Source organism: Panthera onca, chromosome E2, assembly GCF_046562875.1.
Source record: "Panthera onca isolate mPanOnc1 chromosome E2, mPanOnc1 haplotype 2, whole genome shotgun sequence".
Classification (NCBI taxonomy): domain Eukaryota; kingdom Metazoa; phylum Chordata; class Mammalia; order Carnivora; family Felidae; genus Panthera; species Panthera onca.
The window spans coordinates 11913816-11931260 of NC_138353.1; the positions used below are offsets into that span (position 1 = coordinate 11913816).

The 17445-nt window shown below is 45.2% G+C and overlaps 1 protein-coding gene across 1 annotated transcript in view; it reads left to right on the forward strand.

Annotated features, from left to right (window-relative positions):
- The window catches only part of ZNF229 (zinc finger protein 229), a 71771-nt gene that overhangs the window by 21717 nt on the left and 32609 nt on the right, over positions 1-17445 (forward strand). Inside the window, exon 4 of the mRNA XM_060651385.3 lies at positions 8698-8755. Within this exon, the coding sequence (XP_060507368.3) occupies positions 8698-8755 (58 nt within the window). The remainder of the gene's footprint in view (positions 1-8697; positions 8756-17445) is intronic.

Sequence of the window (17445 nt, forward strand, 5' to 3'; positions counted from 1 at the left end):
CCATATGCCTATGCCATAAAGCGGTCTGATTAGAACAAATGTACATTCCCTGAGATGACCAGAGACTTTCAGTCCCTCCTCCCTTTATTCCTTGGCACATGCTCATTGCAAAGTCCACGAAAATAAGCCCGTGAAAATAAGCCTGCGAAACAGAGAGGGGAAGGAGGACCAGGAAGTGAAGTTTCTAAGGGTTTGGGACTCCGCTGTGGGTCCGGGCAGGGTGGGGTTTTATACATATTTCCAGTACTTTGTAAACCTACTGTTAACTAGACTGCCCAGCTTTTGTTTCGTATTTCTGAAAATGAATCCTCTGCCTTACTTCTCACGCTATGGGTGTGTTTTTCAACACCTCAAACCCACTGTTTCCAAAACTGAGCTCCTAATCGGCTGCAAAACCTGGCTCTCCAAAACCTTCTCCATCCTTCCAGTGAACAAGGCCAAAGCCTCCACCCCCTGCCTTCCACCCTGGATGGAAGCCATCGACGGAGCCTAGTGACCGTGTCTTCATTATAAACGCAGACCCCAGCAACTTCTCACTGCCTCCACCTCCGCGTCCCTGACCCAAGACGCCATCATCCCTTGCTGGGATTGTCGTGATAACCGACCATCTGGTCTTCTGCTTCCCATCTTGCCACTGTTAGTCCATTCTTAACAGCAGCCAGAATAACCCTATTGATAACCTAAGTTGGATCATGTCACTCCTCTGTTCAAAAGCCCTGCCTTTATTCCCACCTAATGAGGATAACAGCCAAAAGCCTTAAAACGGCCTAGAAGACCGCATAGCATCTGGCTCGCATTTACCTTTCTTTCGTCTCTGATTATTCTTTCCCTCACTCGCTCCACTTTAGCCACATGCCGTGCATGCTGCCACCTCTGGGTGTTGACCCTTGCTGTACGCTCTGTCTAGAATGTTCTCTGTACAGATATTTGTGTTGGTCACTCCTTTACTCAGTTAGGTCTTTACTCACAGATCACCCCCGTGAGGCTTCTCCTGACCACCCCATTTCATTCCCTATCCCCCTGCCCCATTTTTTTTTTTTCCCTCCATAACCCTTATTGCTATATCTTCAGTTTCTAGATCCCTGCCTGGCATACAGTAGGCACTTAATAAATATGTGTTGGACGAGTCAATGCCACCCTTGCTCTCTCTGAGCTTATGGCCAAGGGTGGAAGATAATGAAACAACCACAGTATAGTGCTTCGATAGGAGAAATGCCAGCCACAGTCGGCCTCTGCCATGGTGTGAATGTTTGGATCCCCTGAAATTCACATGTTTGAAATCCCAAGGCCCAGCGTGATGGTATTAAGAGGCAGGGCTTTGGGGCGCCTGGGTGGCTCGGTCGGTTAAGCGTCCGACTTCGGCTCAGGTCATGATCTCACGGTCCGTGGGTTCGAGCCCCGCGTCGGGCTCTGTGCTGACAGCTCAGAGCCTGGAGCCTGTTTCAGATTCTGTGTCTCCCTCTCTCTGTGACCCTCCCCCGTTCATGCTCTGTCTCTCTCTGTCTCAAAAATAAATAAATGTTAAAAAAAAAAAAAAAAAAAAGAGGCAGGGCTTTGAAGGTGGTTATGGCCTGAGGGCAGAGCCCTCGTGAGTGAGATCAATGCCCTTATAAAGGAGGGCCTAGAGGGCTCCCTTGCCTGGTCCACCCTGTGAGGAGAGGTGGAAGTCTGTGATCCAGAAGAGGGCCCTCACCTAATGGTGATCTTGGGCTTCTGGCCTCCAGAACTGTGACAAATAAATTTCTGTTCTTTATAAACCACGCGGTATGTGGTAGTTTTGTTACAGGGGCTTGAACGGATGAAGACGGTACGTGATAAGGTGGAGATAATCAAGGAGGGCTTCCTGCAGAAGTAACACCCAAACTGGTACTTGAAGGTTAATAATAATAATAATAATAATAATAATAATAATAATAATAGTAACACAATGTTGAAACTCTTCAGGATTCTTCAGGATCGGCCCCTGGTAATGTCTCCGGCATTGTCTTAGCCGGACTTGGCCCTGTGACTCTCTGTTCTAGTCTATACCCATGTGCTTCCTGGCCTTTGGTGGGACCGCAGCATTGCCCACGTGTGTGTTTTCGCCCACATTGCCACTTCTTCATTAGCCTTCTCCTTCCTTGTCAGTTGGGCAAATGCCTTCTGTTTCTTTGGGCATCAGCTACAGTTCAATTATCATCTCTCAAAAGCCTTCCCTGACAGCCTGGAGCCCTCTCGGGCTGTGTCGGGTTTCTGTTCCCTGTGTCTTTGTTCAGTTTTGTGCAGCCACATCTGCTGCAGCCCTTCTCACGTTCCAGTGAATTTACTGGCTCACCTCTCTACCCTCTAGTTTGCCTCCCCTTTAGATCAGGGACTGATTTTTTTTTTTTTTAATGTTTATTTTTGAGAGACAGAGAGACAGAGCGCGAGCTGGGGAGGGGCAGAGAGGGGGACACAATCCCAAGCAGGCTCCAGGCTCTGAGCTGTCAGCACAGAACCAGACATGAGGATCAAAGCCACAAACCACGAGAAGATCATGACCTGAGCCAATTGGACACCAACCAACTGAGCCACCCAGGTGCCCCAAAGGGATGTCTTTTATTTTTATTTATTTATTTAATTTTAGGGTTTTTTTTTTTTTTAAATGTATGTTTATTTTTGAGAGTGAGAGAGACAGAGTGAGCAGGGGAGGGGCAGAGAGAGAGAGGGAGACACAGAATCCCAAGCAGGCTCCAGGCTCCGAGCTATTGGCACAGAGCCCGATGAGGAGCTTGAACTCAGAAACCGCGAGATCATGACCTGAGCCGAAATCAGAGGCTTAACGGGCTGAGTCACCCAGGCACCCTGATCAGGGACTGAATCTTACATTTTTATCTGGAGCACTTAGCATACAGCCCAGTACACAACACTTACTCCTTATTGTGTGCTAGGCGCCACTCTGAGCACCTTGCACGTCATAACTTACTGAGTTCCCACAATGACACTTAGAAATAGGTTCTCTCGATATCCTGTCTTGTACAGAGGAAGGAACCAAGGCACCAGGAGCTGGTTTGACCAAGGGCACACAGCCAGTGGCTGACAAAGCCACGCCTTGAACCCAGGGAGTCTGGTTTCAGAGTCTTAATTTTTTTAAAAATTTTTTTTTTAACGTTTATTTATTTTTGAGACAGAGAGAGACAGAGCATGAACAGGGGAGGGACAGAGAGAGAGGGAGACACAGAATCGGAAACAGGCTCCAGGCTCTGAGCCGTCAGCCCAGAGCCCGACATGGGGCTCGAACTCACGGACCGTGAGATCGTGACCTGAGCGGAAGTCGGATGCTTAACCGACCGAGCCACCCAGGCGCCCCTAATTTTTTTTTTTTTTTTAAACAGCCAGGCTCTACTGCGTTTTCTCCTAGTCAGCGTTCACTGCATGGGTCATATACCCAATGCATGGGTTTTCCTTGCACCTTTGATCTCAGGATCTGATCTTTTCAGTCTGAGAATTGAGTCAGGCAAAGGCCCAGACTTCTCCATTCATTCATTCATTCATTTGGCACCTACTGCATGCTAAACTTGCCATATGTACACAAATGATACAATTTTTAGTCATTAGGAGCACATGTTACAGGAGAGAAAGCAAAAAGTAACCAGGAAAATTGAAGTAGGATATGAAAAGTGTTGTAGTGGACGTCAGTACCAGATCCTGTGGTCTGACCATAGAAGACTGATCCCCATGGGCAGGGGATATGGGAAGGTCACTAGAAAAGCCCTCCCATAGTCCTATACTTCATAGTCACTTGAACTGGCCAGTGACAGGCTTTGTCATGTGCACACAGCCATGTCTCACTAGCCTTTAAGTTTTTGGACAGGCTTTCTGGGGGTAGGGCGGCTATGCACATCTGTGCAGGCTGCGTACTGCACAAGGAGACCACATCAAAGCCATACTATTCACATAGGACACACATGCAATTTTCAGCAAGTAACAATAAAAGTACTCCGTTGCTTTATTCCAACAAAAATCAGTATGTGATAAGAATTTTCCAACAGGTGGAAGAAAAGTATCTTGAAGAAGGGATACATTTTCTAATATCCTCAAAGGCATATTGGCATGGGCTAGAGACAGCCCTGCCTGCCGTCCTGCCACAAGCCCTGAGGGCTGAGGGCTGAAGCCAGCTCTTGTAGAGCCCTCCGGCTCAGATACTCACAGATTACAGACGGACCACTTTGGCATTATCACATGACATTCACCCTCATGCACACAGAAGCAATGGTCTTTGTCCCATTCCTGAGATGATTACACAGGATTGCTAGGCACATCTCTCTCACTTTTGAATCCTCTGGAACTTCTAAGAAAAGTCAGGAATCTGGAAGCAGGGTTTTGGGGAAAACTCGGGGCTTATATTTCTTTTTTTTTTTTTTTTTATGTTTATTTTTTAGAGAGAAAGAGAGAGAACAAGGGGTAGGGGCAGAGGGAGGGAGGGACAGAGGATCTGAAGCGGGCTCTGTGCTGACCACAGAGAGCCCATGTGGGCTCAAACTCACAAACTGTGAGATCATGTGACCTGAGCTGAAGTCAGGTGCTCAACTTACTGAGCCACCCAGGAGCCCCGGGGCTTCTCTTTCTGATTGTGTTTCTTGGCACCTGAAGTTCCAGATTCAATTGTTGCTTTCCCTGCAGCTCCTCTTCCCCTCCAGAGGTTGCCGTGGGGACCTGGTCTCTGTCCTGCTTCAGCACTCAGATCAGAATGCGATTAGCACTGTACTTAGGGGTTTAACAAATCTTTGTGGGAGCCCAGAATAAGGCGATTCATGCTTTCTACAAGAGGTAGTAAAGGAGTGGGGGGAAAGGGTGAAGATTTGCCAAAAAGTCATTTTTTATTCTATTAACCTGATCCTGTAACCCTGCAAGCTGCTCGCGGGGTGGCCAGCAGACTGGGGCCAGTCAGAGAGCTAAATGTTATTGGTTTGTGACCAGATAATTTCAGAAATTGAGTGTAAACATTGAAAAATTTGTATATCAATTTTAGCAATTGTATGATAATTGATTAATCTGATGATTTAAAAATGGGCTTGTAATTTGTATGCCTAAGTTTGTACTTTTTCTAGAAATTTCTTTTTACTTTTTTCCGTATTTTTATTTTATTTTATTTATCTATTTTTAAATATAATTTATTGTCAAGTTAGCTATCATACAGTGTATACAGTGTGCTCTTGGTTTTGTGGGTAGATTCCCGTGATTCATCGCTTACATACAACACCCATTGCTCATCCAACAAGTGCCCTCCTCAATGCCCATCACCCATTTTTCCCTCTCCCCCCGCTCCCCCTCCATCAACCCTCAGTTTGTTCTCTGTATTTACGAGCCTCTTATGGGTTTTCCTCCCTCTCCGAAACCACTTTTTCCCCTTCCCTTCCCCCATGGTCTTCTGTTAAGTGTCTCAAGTTCCACATATGAGTGAAAACATAATATCTGTCTTTCTCTCCCTGACTTATTTCACTTAACATAATATCCTCCAGTTCCATCCACATGGCTGCAGATGGCAGGCTTTCATTCTTTCTCGTTGCCAAGTAGTGTTCCATTGTATATATAAACCACATCTTCTTTATCCATTCGTCAGTTGATGGGCATTTGGGCTCTTTCCATAGTTTGGCTATTGTTGAAAGCGCTGCTGTGAACATTGGGGGTACATGTGCCCCTATGCATCAGCACTCCTGTATCCCTTGGGTAAATTCCTAGCTATTTCTGGGTCACAGGGTAGCTCTATTTTTAATTTTTCAAGGAACCTCCATGCTGTTTTTCAGAGTGGATGCACCAGTTTGCATTCCCACCAACGGTGCAAGAGGGTTCCCCTTTCTCCACATCCTTGCCAACATCTGTTGTTTCCTGAATTGTTAATGTTAGCCATTCTGACAGGTGTGAGGTGGTATCTCAATGTGGCTTTGATTTGTATTTCCCTGATGATGAGTGACGCTGAGAATCTTTTCATGTGTCAGTGTGGCCAGTAGGCCATCTGGATGTCTTCTTTGTAAAAGTGTCAGTTCATGTCTTCTGCCCATTTCTTCATTGGATTATTTTTTTTTCAGGTGTTGAGTTTGGTAAGTTCTGTATATCGTTTGGATACTAACCCTTTATCCGATATGTCATTTGCAAATATCTTCTCCCATTCTGTCAGTCGCCTTTTAGTTTTGTTGATTGTTTCCTTTGCAGTGCAGAAGCTTTTTATCTTGATTAGGTCCTAGTAGTTCATTTTGGCTTTTATCTCCCTTGCCTTCGGAGACATGTCGAATAAGAAGTTGTTGCAGCCAAGGTCAAAGAGGTTGTTGCCTGTTTACTCCTCTAGGGTTTTGATGGTTTCCTGTCTCACATTTAGGTCTTATATCCATTTTGATTTTATTTTTGTGTATGGTGTAAGAAAGTGGTCCAGTTTGGGGCGCCTGGGTGGCGCAGTCGGTTAAGCATCCGACTTCAGCCAGGTCACGATCTCGCGGTCCGTGAGTTCGAGCCCCGCGTCAGGCTCTGGGCTGATGGCTCGGAGCCTGGAGCCTGTTTCCGATTCTGTGTCTCCCTCTCTCTCTGCCCCTCCCCCGTTCATGCTCTGTCTCTCTCTGTCCCAAAAATAAATAAAAAACGTTGAAAAAAAAAATTAAAAAAAAAAAAAAAAAAAAAGAAAGTGGTCCAGTTTAATTTTTCTGCATGTTACTATCCAGTTAGAAATTTCTTTTTAACTGTATTTTACCAAAATATTGGTCAGTGACAGATGAAAATAACAGTGAAAATAACATGAAACTGGTCCTTCACCACAGGTAGTTTTTTTTTTTAATGTTTATCTATTTATTTTGAAAGAGAGAGAGAGCAAGTGTGAGCAGGGGAAAGGCAGAGAGAGAGAGAGGGGGAGAGAGAGAATCACAAGCAGGCTCCATGCTTAGCACAGAGCCTGATGCGGGGCTCAATCTCACAAACTGAGATGCTGACATGAGCTGAAATCAGGAGTTGTATGCTTAACCAACTGAGCTACCCACACACCTCTCACAACAGGTAGTTTAAAAAAAAATTTTTTTTTTAATGTTTATTTATTTTTGAGAGAGAGACAGTGAGAGCCAGGGAGGGGCAGAGAGAGAAGCGGTGGGGGAGACAAAGAATCTGAAGCAGGCTCCAGGCTCTGAGCTGTCAGCACACAGCCCGACATGGGGCTCGAACCCATAAACCATGAGATCATGACCTGAGCTGAAGTCGGACTCTTAACTGACTGAGCCCCCCAGGTGCCCCCAGGTAGTTTTGAGAAGCACTATCTGAGAAGACAGAGACATGGTCTTTGGTTTTTATCCTTTAATCTTTGGGGTTCCCACAGTGCCTAAAGCAGAAATTTTACACACTCAGTTTCTCCTGGAAGGCCAGAGGCTACAGAGTTTTTACAGATGTTTACGGAGTTTTTCAGATAGGAAATAAGCACCAGAGTCAGAATGGTAAGTTGAGACGAGCTTAAAATAAAGGGGCAGTTTACCAAAGTGGGGGCAGGGTGTGGTAATCAAGAAAGGATCTTGCAATATCCCAGATCTGCTCATAGCAGGGTAACTGACTGTCGTCCCTAGGGTGGAAGGGCTGAGGGAGGAGCCAGTTACCAGACCTGGGGAAAGAGATCTGAGAGGAGGGCCACTGATAGGTGCTGTGACCTTTGGTCAAGGGGTATGAAACAGCCAGTCCAAAGCAACTCCAGGAAAGAGCTGGGGAAGTACTCTGACTTCACTTATGTCCCTTCGCTGGATCTCCTGCTGACTTGCCCTATTGGCTAAGTTCAACTGGAAGCTGGAGGGCAAGGGGGTCTCCTGCTACAGGCAGGACAGGGAAAGGAGTTGAGTGGATGTAGAGTGCCAAGTTCCCAGGGCCTCCTTCTACCTGCTTCTGTCCACCAGCAGATCTAGAGAGTTCCTCGCACCATCCTGTGAGCTTTTCCAGAGCAGAGTGTGCTGTGCCATCAGTATTTGCAAAAGTCACAGGGTCCCAGAGCGTAGAATGGGTGCTGGGGAGAGGTTGTTTTGTAAGATCTTAGCTAACTGAAAGTTCTTCAGCTTCCAGGTCCTGGTTACACAGGAGTAACTTGCATGTGAAAGTGGGAGCAAAAGAAGGTTCCCCCGTCATGCTGAGATCACCCTCCAAGTCAGAAATTCTGGAGCCTGTTTTCCGGAATGACTGGGATGCAGGTGACGTCAACACATTGGCAAGTCTGAGAAAAGGAAAAGCATGGCAGTTTTGACTGAAAAGTTTGAGGAGCGAGACAGGAGTGACAGGAGAGCCTGGGTGGAATGCGGGCAGGGGAGAAGGCTTGAGGAGGTGAGATTCAGTCCGTTGAGAATGAGAAGAGAGGTAAAGATACCTTGGGAGGGAAGAATGTGTGAAAAAATTGCACAGATAAGAAGAAACCAGGACAGGGGCACCTGGGTGGCTCAGTTGGTTAAATGTCAGACTTTGGCTCAGGTCGTGAACTCACTGCATGTGAGTTCGAGCCCCACGTTGGGCCCTGTGCTGACAGCTCAGAGCCTGGAGCCTGCTTCAGATTCTGTGTCTCTGTCTCTCTCTGCCCCTCCCCTGCTCACACTCTCTGTATCTCTCTCTCTCTCTCTCTCTCTCTCAAAAATAAATAAACATTAAAAAAAAAGTTTAAAAGAAAAAAAAGAAGAAACCAGGATTTACTCGGAATTTGTTAAACCCACACTCTCATGGATTCTTTCTTTGCAGTTCTGCATTCTCGGGATCCCACTCTTTCCAAGAGGAAGACAGTATGGTTAAGTTCCGGGTAAGTCAAGGTTTCCTTTCTCTCTCTTAAATACCACGTCCCTTCTGGGGAGCTATTTTCTGAAAGGAAATGGCCAAGTTTTGAGTGGCGGCTGTGTCTTAGACACTTCACCTTGCTCGTAACAGCTGTGTGAGAGAGGTGGTGTTAACGCCCTTTGCAGAAAGGAAGGAACAGGCTCAGAGATGTCAGGATGCCTAGTTCAGGCTATTCCAAGTGTGGTTCGCACACAAGTGCCAGTCCATGAGCTGCTTGTCACAGAGAGATCAATACAGCAATCAAAAGGAAGAACCCAGAAGCTTTTAATGTTTGTTTTTGAGAGAGAGAGAGAGAGAGAGAGCACAAGCCGGGGAGGGGCAGAGAGAGAGAGAGGGAGACACAGAATCGGAAGCAGGCTCCAGGCTCTGAGCTGTCAGTGCAGAGCCCAATGCAGGGCTCCAACTCATGGACCGTGAGATTGTGACCTGAGCCGAAGTCAGACGCTTAACCGACTGAGCCACCCAGGCGCCCCAGAAACTTCTATAGCAATGCAGCATTGCCACAACATTCGAGTGCGTGGTCAGTACATACATGACCACACTCTGAGTAGTGCAGGGTCCAGTCCACATAAGTAGCAAGATTTGAATGGGTATATGTCCATCAGGGTTCAACCAATTAAGGTGGAACAACATGAGATATATAGTAAGAAGAGATTTGGATGAGATTTCTTTTATGTGACTGGGGGTGGGGGCGGGGTGCAGGGCGAATTGGAAATCCCAGGGTGGGCTGGAACTCTTAGATACAGACTGGGACTGCTGTCTACAGGTAGAATTTTTTCTCTTAGGGAAGCCTCAGTTCTGGTCTGAAGGCCCTTCAACTGATTGAGTCAGGCCCACCCAGATTATTTGAAATAATCTCCTTCAAAGTCATCTGATTAAGGACTTTAATCACCTCTACAAAACATCTTCACAGCAACACCTAGATTAATTTTTGCTTCAATAATGGGACCGTAGTCTAGCCAAGTTGACGCATCAAAAAGGCCATCAGAGGGTGCAGCCGTGATTTTTTTTAAATCATGAAAAATGTTTTAATTATGAAAATATACAAAAAGGGAAAAGAGTACTATGAATGCCGATGTAGAGCGCAGGCTCAACGTCTTGCCACATCTGCTTCATCGATCTCGTTTTTACTTGCCTTTTTCCTTTCCCAAAGCATTTTAAAAGAAGATCCCTATAGCACGTTATTTTGTTTTATACTGGTTTTGTTCTGAGCCCATTACTTTCTTAGAGCAGCTCGGGTGCGAGCTAACATAAATGCACTCCCTCTCCTTTCCTCTGCCTGGACACCATCTTGCCTGAGCCCACCCCTTCTCCTTAAGGACATTTTCTAGCTTCTAAATTATTGCCAGCAACTGTTTTACCAAGCGTTTCACACTGTGTCACCCAGGCGACCATTTTTCCAGCCTCTGCTAACAGTTTCCTCAACCAGTACTGCCCGGTCCCAAAGTCAGTGCCAGAGATATTTATTTGGTAGCATTCTGCTTGTGGTAGCAGTTTTATCGGTTAGCTTGGATGTGTTGGGTGGTGGCAGAGGAGTAAGGAAGCAAGTGGAAACATTCGAGACCTCTTAAAGGGCTAGGCTCAGAGCTGGAACAAGTCGTGGAGCCAAATCCTAAGTCACGGGGCAATGAAATGCACTCTGGTCTTGTAGTGGCATTGGGGAGTGTGAGAGAATTTTGTTAAATAGCAATCTAAGTTACCATTCTCCTCTATATACTTCAGTATGTATTTCTACTGACGCTAGAAAAAAAAATGACTGAGACTATCAAGTTGTTCTTTGGTATCATCTAATACCCAGGCAATAATCAATTTTCCCCGATTATCTCAAAAATGCTTCTGTTTGCTGTCATTCAATGGGTTCCTCCAGCTATAATCTTTCCTATAAATGGAAGCACGAAACACTTGAATAAATTCAGGTCCCAGGTTTTACAAGAGTACTTCATAAATGGTGCTGTGTGCTGAGAAAAAGACTTTTTAAGTCATTGATTGTATCTGTATTGGTTTATAAATTTGGGTCATTAATATTTTTGGACAGTCCTTGTACCGGCATTATATGGCAGTCTCTGCATAGCATCCCAGCAAAGAATCCACTCGGCTGCGAAGGGTGGTGGGGATTGGGTGTTTTGTTTTCCCAGAGCGTTGAGACGAAGAAGGGAGAAGGGGGTTAGGCTGGGTGAGCCTGCATTCCTAACCCCTTCTCCCTAGAGTTATCCCACTGGGCTGTCCAGTATCTCTGGTTCCTGGCCTGCTCGCTCCAACTCCTTTTTGTTGCCTCCTACCGAGGAGAGAAGTGCTGCTAAGATATACTGGGTGGTTAATGAGCTGAAACTTATTTGCACAGCTCTGGAGACTAAGAAGTCCAAAATCAGGTAGCTGGCAGATTTGGTGTTGGTGAGGGTCCGCTTTGTCATCAGTGGATGGCCATCTTCTTGCTGAGTCCTCATATGGCAGAAAGGGTGAGCTCTCTGGGAGATCTTTTAGAAGGGCATCAATCCTATTCATGAGGCTCTACTCTGATGACCTAATTACCTCCAGAAGGTTTCACCTTTTAAGACTATCACCTTGGGGGATTAAGATTTCAATATGTGAATTGGGGGGTGGGGGGTGGGACACAAACATCCAGTCCATAATGCCTCTCCACCTACTTTTTGTTTTTAATAATTGCCATGTATTGGTGAATTGAACAGTTGCGAAATGCTAAATGCTAATTGCATAAATGCTCCATGGAATACATTTTAACTTCTCACAGCTTTGGTTGGAAGCATTTTTGAGGTGCAGAGTCTAATGAGAGTCACATGTCTGTGACCACGTGGTTGAGCAGTGTGATAAGTACACTGATAACATTTATTTTATTTTATTTTATTTTATTTTATTTTATTTTATTTTATTTTATTTTTATTAAACATTTTTAAAAATTACATTTATTTATTTTTGAGAGACAGAGTGAGACAGAGCACGAGTGGGGTAGGAGGAGAGAGAGAAGGAGACACAGAATCCAAAGCAGGCTCCAGGCTCCAAGCTGTCAGCACAGAGCCCAACAGGGCTCGAACCCACGAACTGAGAGATCATGACCTGCGCCGAAGTCAGACATTTAACCGACTGAGCCACCCAGGCGGCCCTGCAATGATAACATTTTATTTAAACATTTGTTTTCTTGGTCAGGGGATGGCGATTAATACTAGATTATTTTTCCCCTCAACTTTTTATTTTCAAATTTTTTAATTCGTGGAAAAGTGGAAAAAACAGTATAGTATATGATCTTTAACTAGATTCATAGTTGTTAACTTGTACACATATATATAATACACATATATACACACATACTTATCTATATTTCATCTTCCTTAAAACTTTTTTTAATGTTTATTTATTTTTGAGAGAGAGAGAGAGAGAGAGTGTGAGCACGGGAGGGGCAGAGAGAGAGAGGGAGACACAGAATCTGAAGCAGGCTCCAGACTCTGAGGGGTCAGCACAGAGCCCGATGCAGGGCTCAAACTCACTAACTGTGAGATCATGACCTGAGCCAAAGTCAGACGCTTAACCAACTGAGCCACCCAGGAGCCCCTATCTATATTTCATTTTGCTGACCCAGTCGAGAACGAATTGCAGGCATCATTATTCATCCCTAGATGCTTCAGCATGTATCTCCTAAGAATAAGGTCGTTTTCCTACATCTCCACATTACTGTCATCACACTCAAGAAATTTATTTTTGGGGGCACCTGGGTGGCTCGGTCAGTTGAATGACCTGCTTCCACTTAGGTCGTGATCTCATGGTTTGTGGGTTCAAGCGCCACGTCAGGCTCTGTGCTGACAGCTCAAAGCCTGGAGCCTGCTTCGGATGCTGTGTCTCCCTCTCTCTCTGCCCCTCCCCGGCTTGTGCTCTGCCTCTCAAAAATGAATAAATGTTAAAAAAAATTTTTTAAGGAAATTTATTTTTTTTCAAGTATAATTAACATACAGTGTTATATAGTTTCAGGTGTACAACATGATGATTCAATAATTCTATATATTTCTCAGTGCTCATCATGATAAGTGTCCTCTTTTTTTTGTAAATTTGTTCCATTTTATTTATTTTATTTTATTTTTTTTTTAAAAATTTTTTAACGTTTATTTATTTTTGAGACAGAGAGAGACAGAGCATGAACCGGGGAGGGGCAGAGAGAGAGGGAGACAGAATCGGAAGCAGGCTCCAGGCTCTGAGCTGTCAGCGCAGAGCCCGACGCGGGGCTCGAACTCACGGACCGCGAGATCGTGACCCAGGCTGAAGTCGGACGCTTAACCGACTGAGCCACCCAGGCGCCCCCCATTTTATTTATTTTAAAGAGAGAGCACGTGAGTGAGGGAGAGGGGCAGAGGGAAAGAGAGGACCTTAAGCTGAGCATGGAGCCCAATGTGGGGCTCGATCCCATGACCCTGGGATCATGACCAGAGCTGAAATCAAGTGTCAGATGTGCAACCAATGAGCAACCCAGGTTTCCTGATAAATGTACTCTTTAATCCCCTCTGTTTCCCCCACCCCCCCACTCACCTCCTCTCTGGCGACCACCAGTTCTCTGTATTTAAGAATCTGTTTTTTGTTTCTTTTTTTCCCTTTTTTAAAAAAAAAATTTTTTTTAACGTTTATTTATTTTTGAGACCGAGAGAGACAGAGCATGAACGGGGGAGGGGCAGAGAGAGAGGGAGACACAGAATCGGAAGCAGGCTCCAGGCTCCGAGCCATCAGCCCAGAGCCCGACACGGGGCTCGAACTCACGGACTGAGAGATCGTGACCTGAGCTGAAGTCGGACACCCAACCGACTGAGCCACTCAGGCGCCCCTCTTTTTTTTCCCCTCTAATCATTTGTTTTGTTTCTTAAATTCCACATGTGAGTGATATCATATGGTATTTGTCTTTCTCTGATTGACTTATTTTAGTTAGCATTATACCCTCTAGGCCCATCCATGTTGTTATAGATATCAAGAGTTCAATCCTTTTTGTGGCTGAGTAATATATCATTGTGCAGAGTGTGTGTGTGTGTGTGTGTGTGTGTGTATCTGTGTGTGTATACCACATCTTTATCCATTCATCTATTGATGGGCACTTGGGTTGCTTCCTTATCTTGGCTATTGCAGATAATGTTGCAATGAACATAGGAGTGTGTATATCTTTTTGAATTAGTGTTTTTGTTTCCTTTGGGTAAATACTGTGCATAAAAATAAACTCAAAATGGATTAAAGACCTAAATGTGAGACCTGAAGCCATAAAATTCTTAGAAGAAAACATAAGCAGTGATTTCTTTGACATTGGCCATAGAAACATTTTTCTGGATATGTCTCCTCTGGGAAGGAAAACAAAAGCAAAATTAAACTGTTTGAACTACACCAAAATAGGGGCGCCTGGGTGGCGCAGTCGGTTAAGCGTCCGACTTCAGCCAGGTCACGATCTCGCGGTCCGTGAGTTCGAGCCCCGCGTCAGGCTCTGGGCTGACGGCTCGGAGCCTGGAGCCTGTTTCCGATTCTGTGTCTCCCTCTCTCTCTGCCCCTCCCCCGTTCATGCTCTGTCTCTCTCTGTCCCCCCAAAAAAAAAAAAAAAAAAAGGCGTTGAACTACACCAAAATAAAAAGCTTTCGCACAGAGAAGGAAACCATCAACAAAATAAAAAAGGCAACCTAATGAATGGGAAAAGATACTTGCAAATGATATATCTGATAAGTGGTTAATATCCAAAATATATAAAGAACTTAGACCAAAAAGATCAAAAAGACCCAAATAATCCAATTGAAAAATGGGTAGCAGATAGGAATAGACATTTTTTAAAAAATGTTTATTTATTATTTTTGAGAGAGAGAGAGAGCAGGGAGAGGCAGGGAGAGACACACACAGAATCTGAAGTAGGCTCCAGGCTCTGCGATGTTGGCACGGAGTCCGATGTGGGGCTCAGGCTCATAAACGGTGAGATCATGACCTGAGCTGAAGTTGGACACCTGACCAACCGAGCCAACCAGGCACCCTAGGAATAGACGTTTTTCCAAAGAAGATATACAGGCGGCGAACAGACATGTGAAAAGATGCTCAGCACCGTTCATCATCAGGGAAATGCAAATCAAAACTACGATGAGATATCACCTCACACGTGTCAGAATGGCTAAAGTAAAAAACAAGAAATTACAAGTGTTGACCAGGATGTGGAGAAAAAGGAACCCTTGCGTACCGCTGGTGGGAATGAAAAATGGTGTATCCACTGTGGAAAACATTATGGAGTTTCCTCATAAAATTAAAAATAGAACCACCATATGATCCAGTAATTCCATTACTGATTCTGTTATTTTTTAGTAGTTAGCTGATACCCAAATGCTCCCAGTTGTCCCAATAATTTCCTTTTTATGTTTTTTTTTTTCCCCCTTAATCCGGCAGCCAATGCTTTTGGTTGCCTTGTCTGCTTAGTCCATTCGAAATAGATTTATCTGCCATGGCAGAGAAAGTAAAATGCCAAGTCTTGGTTTGTGAGGGGGAATGAACACCTAGATACTGCTAGGCCAGTGTATCAGCACAACCTTTTTGGAGGACATTTTGGATAATATCAAACTGTAAAGTATGCTTGCCCAAGTAATTCAGTGGTCTCTTGTCTAGGAATTTATGTTATACCAACGCTCGTATAAGCACTCAAAGACAGATGTTCGTGGATGTTTAACATTCTTTGTGCGACCCTGGATGGGTAACAGGGGGACACAGGCAATGTGGGGGATGGAAGCGACACTTGGCCTACCTAAAACTTTGAATTTCTTCTGTGTCTCTCATTTCTTTTGTACTAGGAGGGGCCTGTTCAGGGACACTAGCTATTGGAACAGGAAGAATTTAATAGAAAGAATTGTTCACTAGGTATGGGAGTTGTTAACCAGGTAACTGAAGGGGTGAAGAGAGAACTCTACAGTATCACAGAAGTAACAGCTACATAAAAACTGCCAACCAGGCTGAGGGGACGCAAGGGAGAGATTGAATTATTGGAACTTAGAAACTCGGAGGAGGGGCCTTGTGGCACTGAAACACAAAATTGTGAGGAGGCGGTGCTGACTGGCTGGTATCTCTGAGCTCAGAGAAGAAGCCCACCGGTCACGGACCCAGATTTCTGATGAGGGGACACCGGCTGGCTGGACTGGTGTCTGTGACGTGGGGAACAATGAAACTGGTTCTGTAAGTGTTGGGGAAACTGCAAAGTGGCTTCAGCCATCCCTGCGGAAAGGGACTGCTGTCACCAGCAGAACGGAGGAGCGTGAGAGAGGTGATCCCGGAACAGGAAGCACACAGGCAGGAGCAAGTGAAGTCCCTTTCTCTCTGAGCCTTACAAAATCCCTCTTGCGCCCCCTAGTGTCTGAGCCTCACATGGAGCCACTTGCCAAATTCAAAGTGTGATTTGCAGAATCTCAGCTCCAGCATTACAAAGTGTGTGGTTTCAGCACCAGAGTTTGGAGCAGAAAGACAATAACCTAAGGACTGGCACAGCTTCCGGTTGTGCTCTTCTGCCAGTGGTCCTTTGTGGATCATCAATATGGTGTGTGCTTGATGTTTTAGGAAACTGTGACCTTCAAGGATGTGGCTGTGGTCTTCACCGAGGAAGAGTTGGTGCTATTGGACAAGGCACAGATACACCCGTACCAGGACGTGACGCTGGAGAACTTTAGGAACATTGTCTCAGTGGGTGAGGACAACAACCCTCTGTGACCAAGCAGCAAACCACTGGTCCTGTTTCCTCAAATAATCAGCTTTGCAGCAGAGAGAATATTCCAGTTGGAGCATAAAGGGAAGCTTTGGCCACTGGAGAGAAAACCTGAGGGATGTGCAGACAAGACACCTGAGTGTTAGCAGATAGATGTGAGTGGGTGGCCCCTTGTGGAAGTGTTGGTGAGGAAGCTCTCAAGGCCTGCACCCGCTGGCCCGTGGGCATCCTATACAGTTAGCGAGCCCACCCTGACCTCCTCTCGTTGGAGGCTGTCATTCTTTTCTCCTGTTTCTTAAAGTGAGGTTGATGAAGTTCACACACTACCACGGGCCTCGGTCCCTTGCAGTATTTTGGGCAAAGGAGTGTGAAAGGAACTAAACCAGGATCTGGTATGTAGTGAGTGCGATATAAGGGTCAGCTTGTTTGCTTTCTTGTTGATGAATATCTACTTTTAATTTCTCAGAGGCTCACATATTACCTTGGTTTAGTTTATGAGATAGTTGCTGTTCTGGCCTCCTTTTACCAAAGCAACAGCTGAGGCATGGAGTAGTTAAATAACTTGCCCATGATCACACAGTTTGTAAGAGCTATGATTTGAACCCTCCTAATCTGGTTTTAGACCCTGTGCTTTTAATAACCACATGAAACGAGGTACCACTGTGTCTGTAGATTATAGACGTAGGCCCAATGTGCAGGATTCAGCACTGTCGGTAAGTCTGACATCAAGTTACTCTATCATAATCAGCCGTTTTTAAAAAGCAAGACAGATTAATGGACTAGAACACAACAGAATTTATCAGAGTACGTTGCACCTAGTGAGGTAAGTATCAGGTGATAAAGCCGTTTTAGTTAACGGTCTGTGTCTATTTGTGTGTACTAGGTCGCAGTGTAAATGCGTTTCTTAATGTGGATACAGTCAAAAAAACTGGCAGACTGCTGCTGTAAGCTTGTGGTGG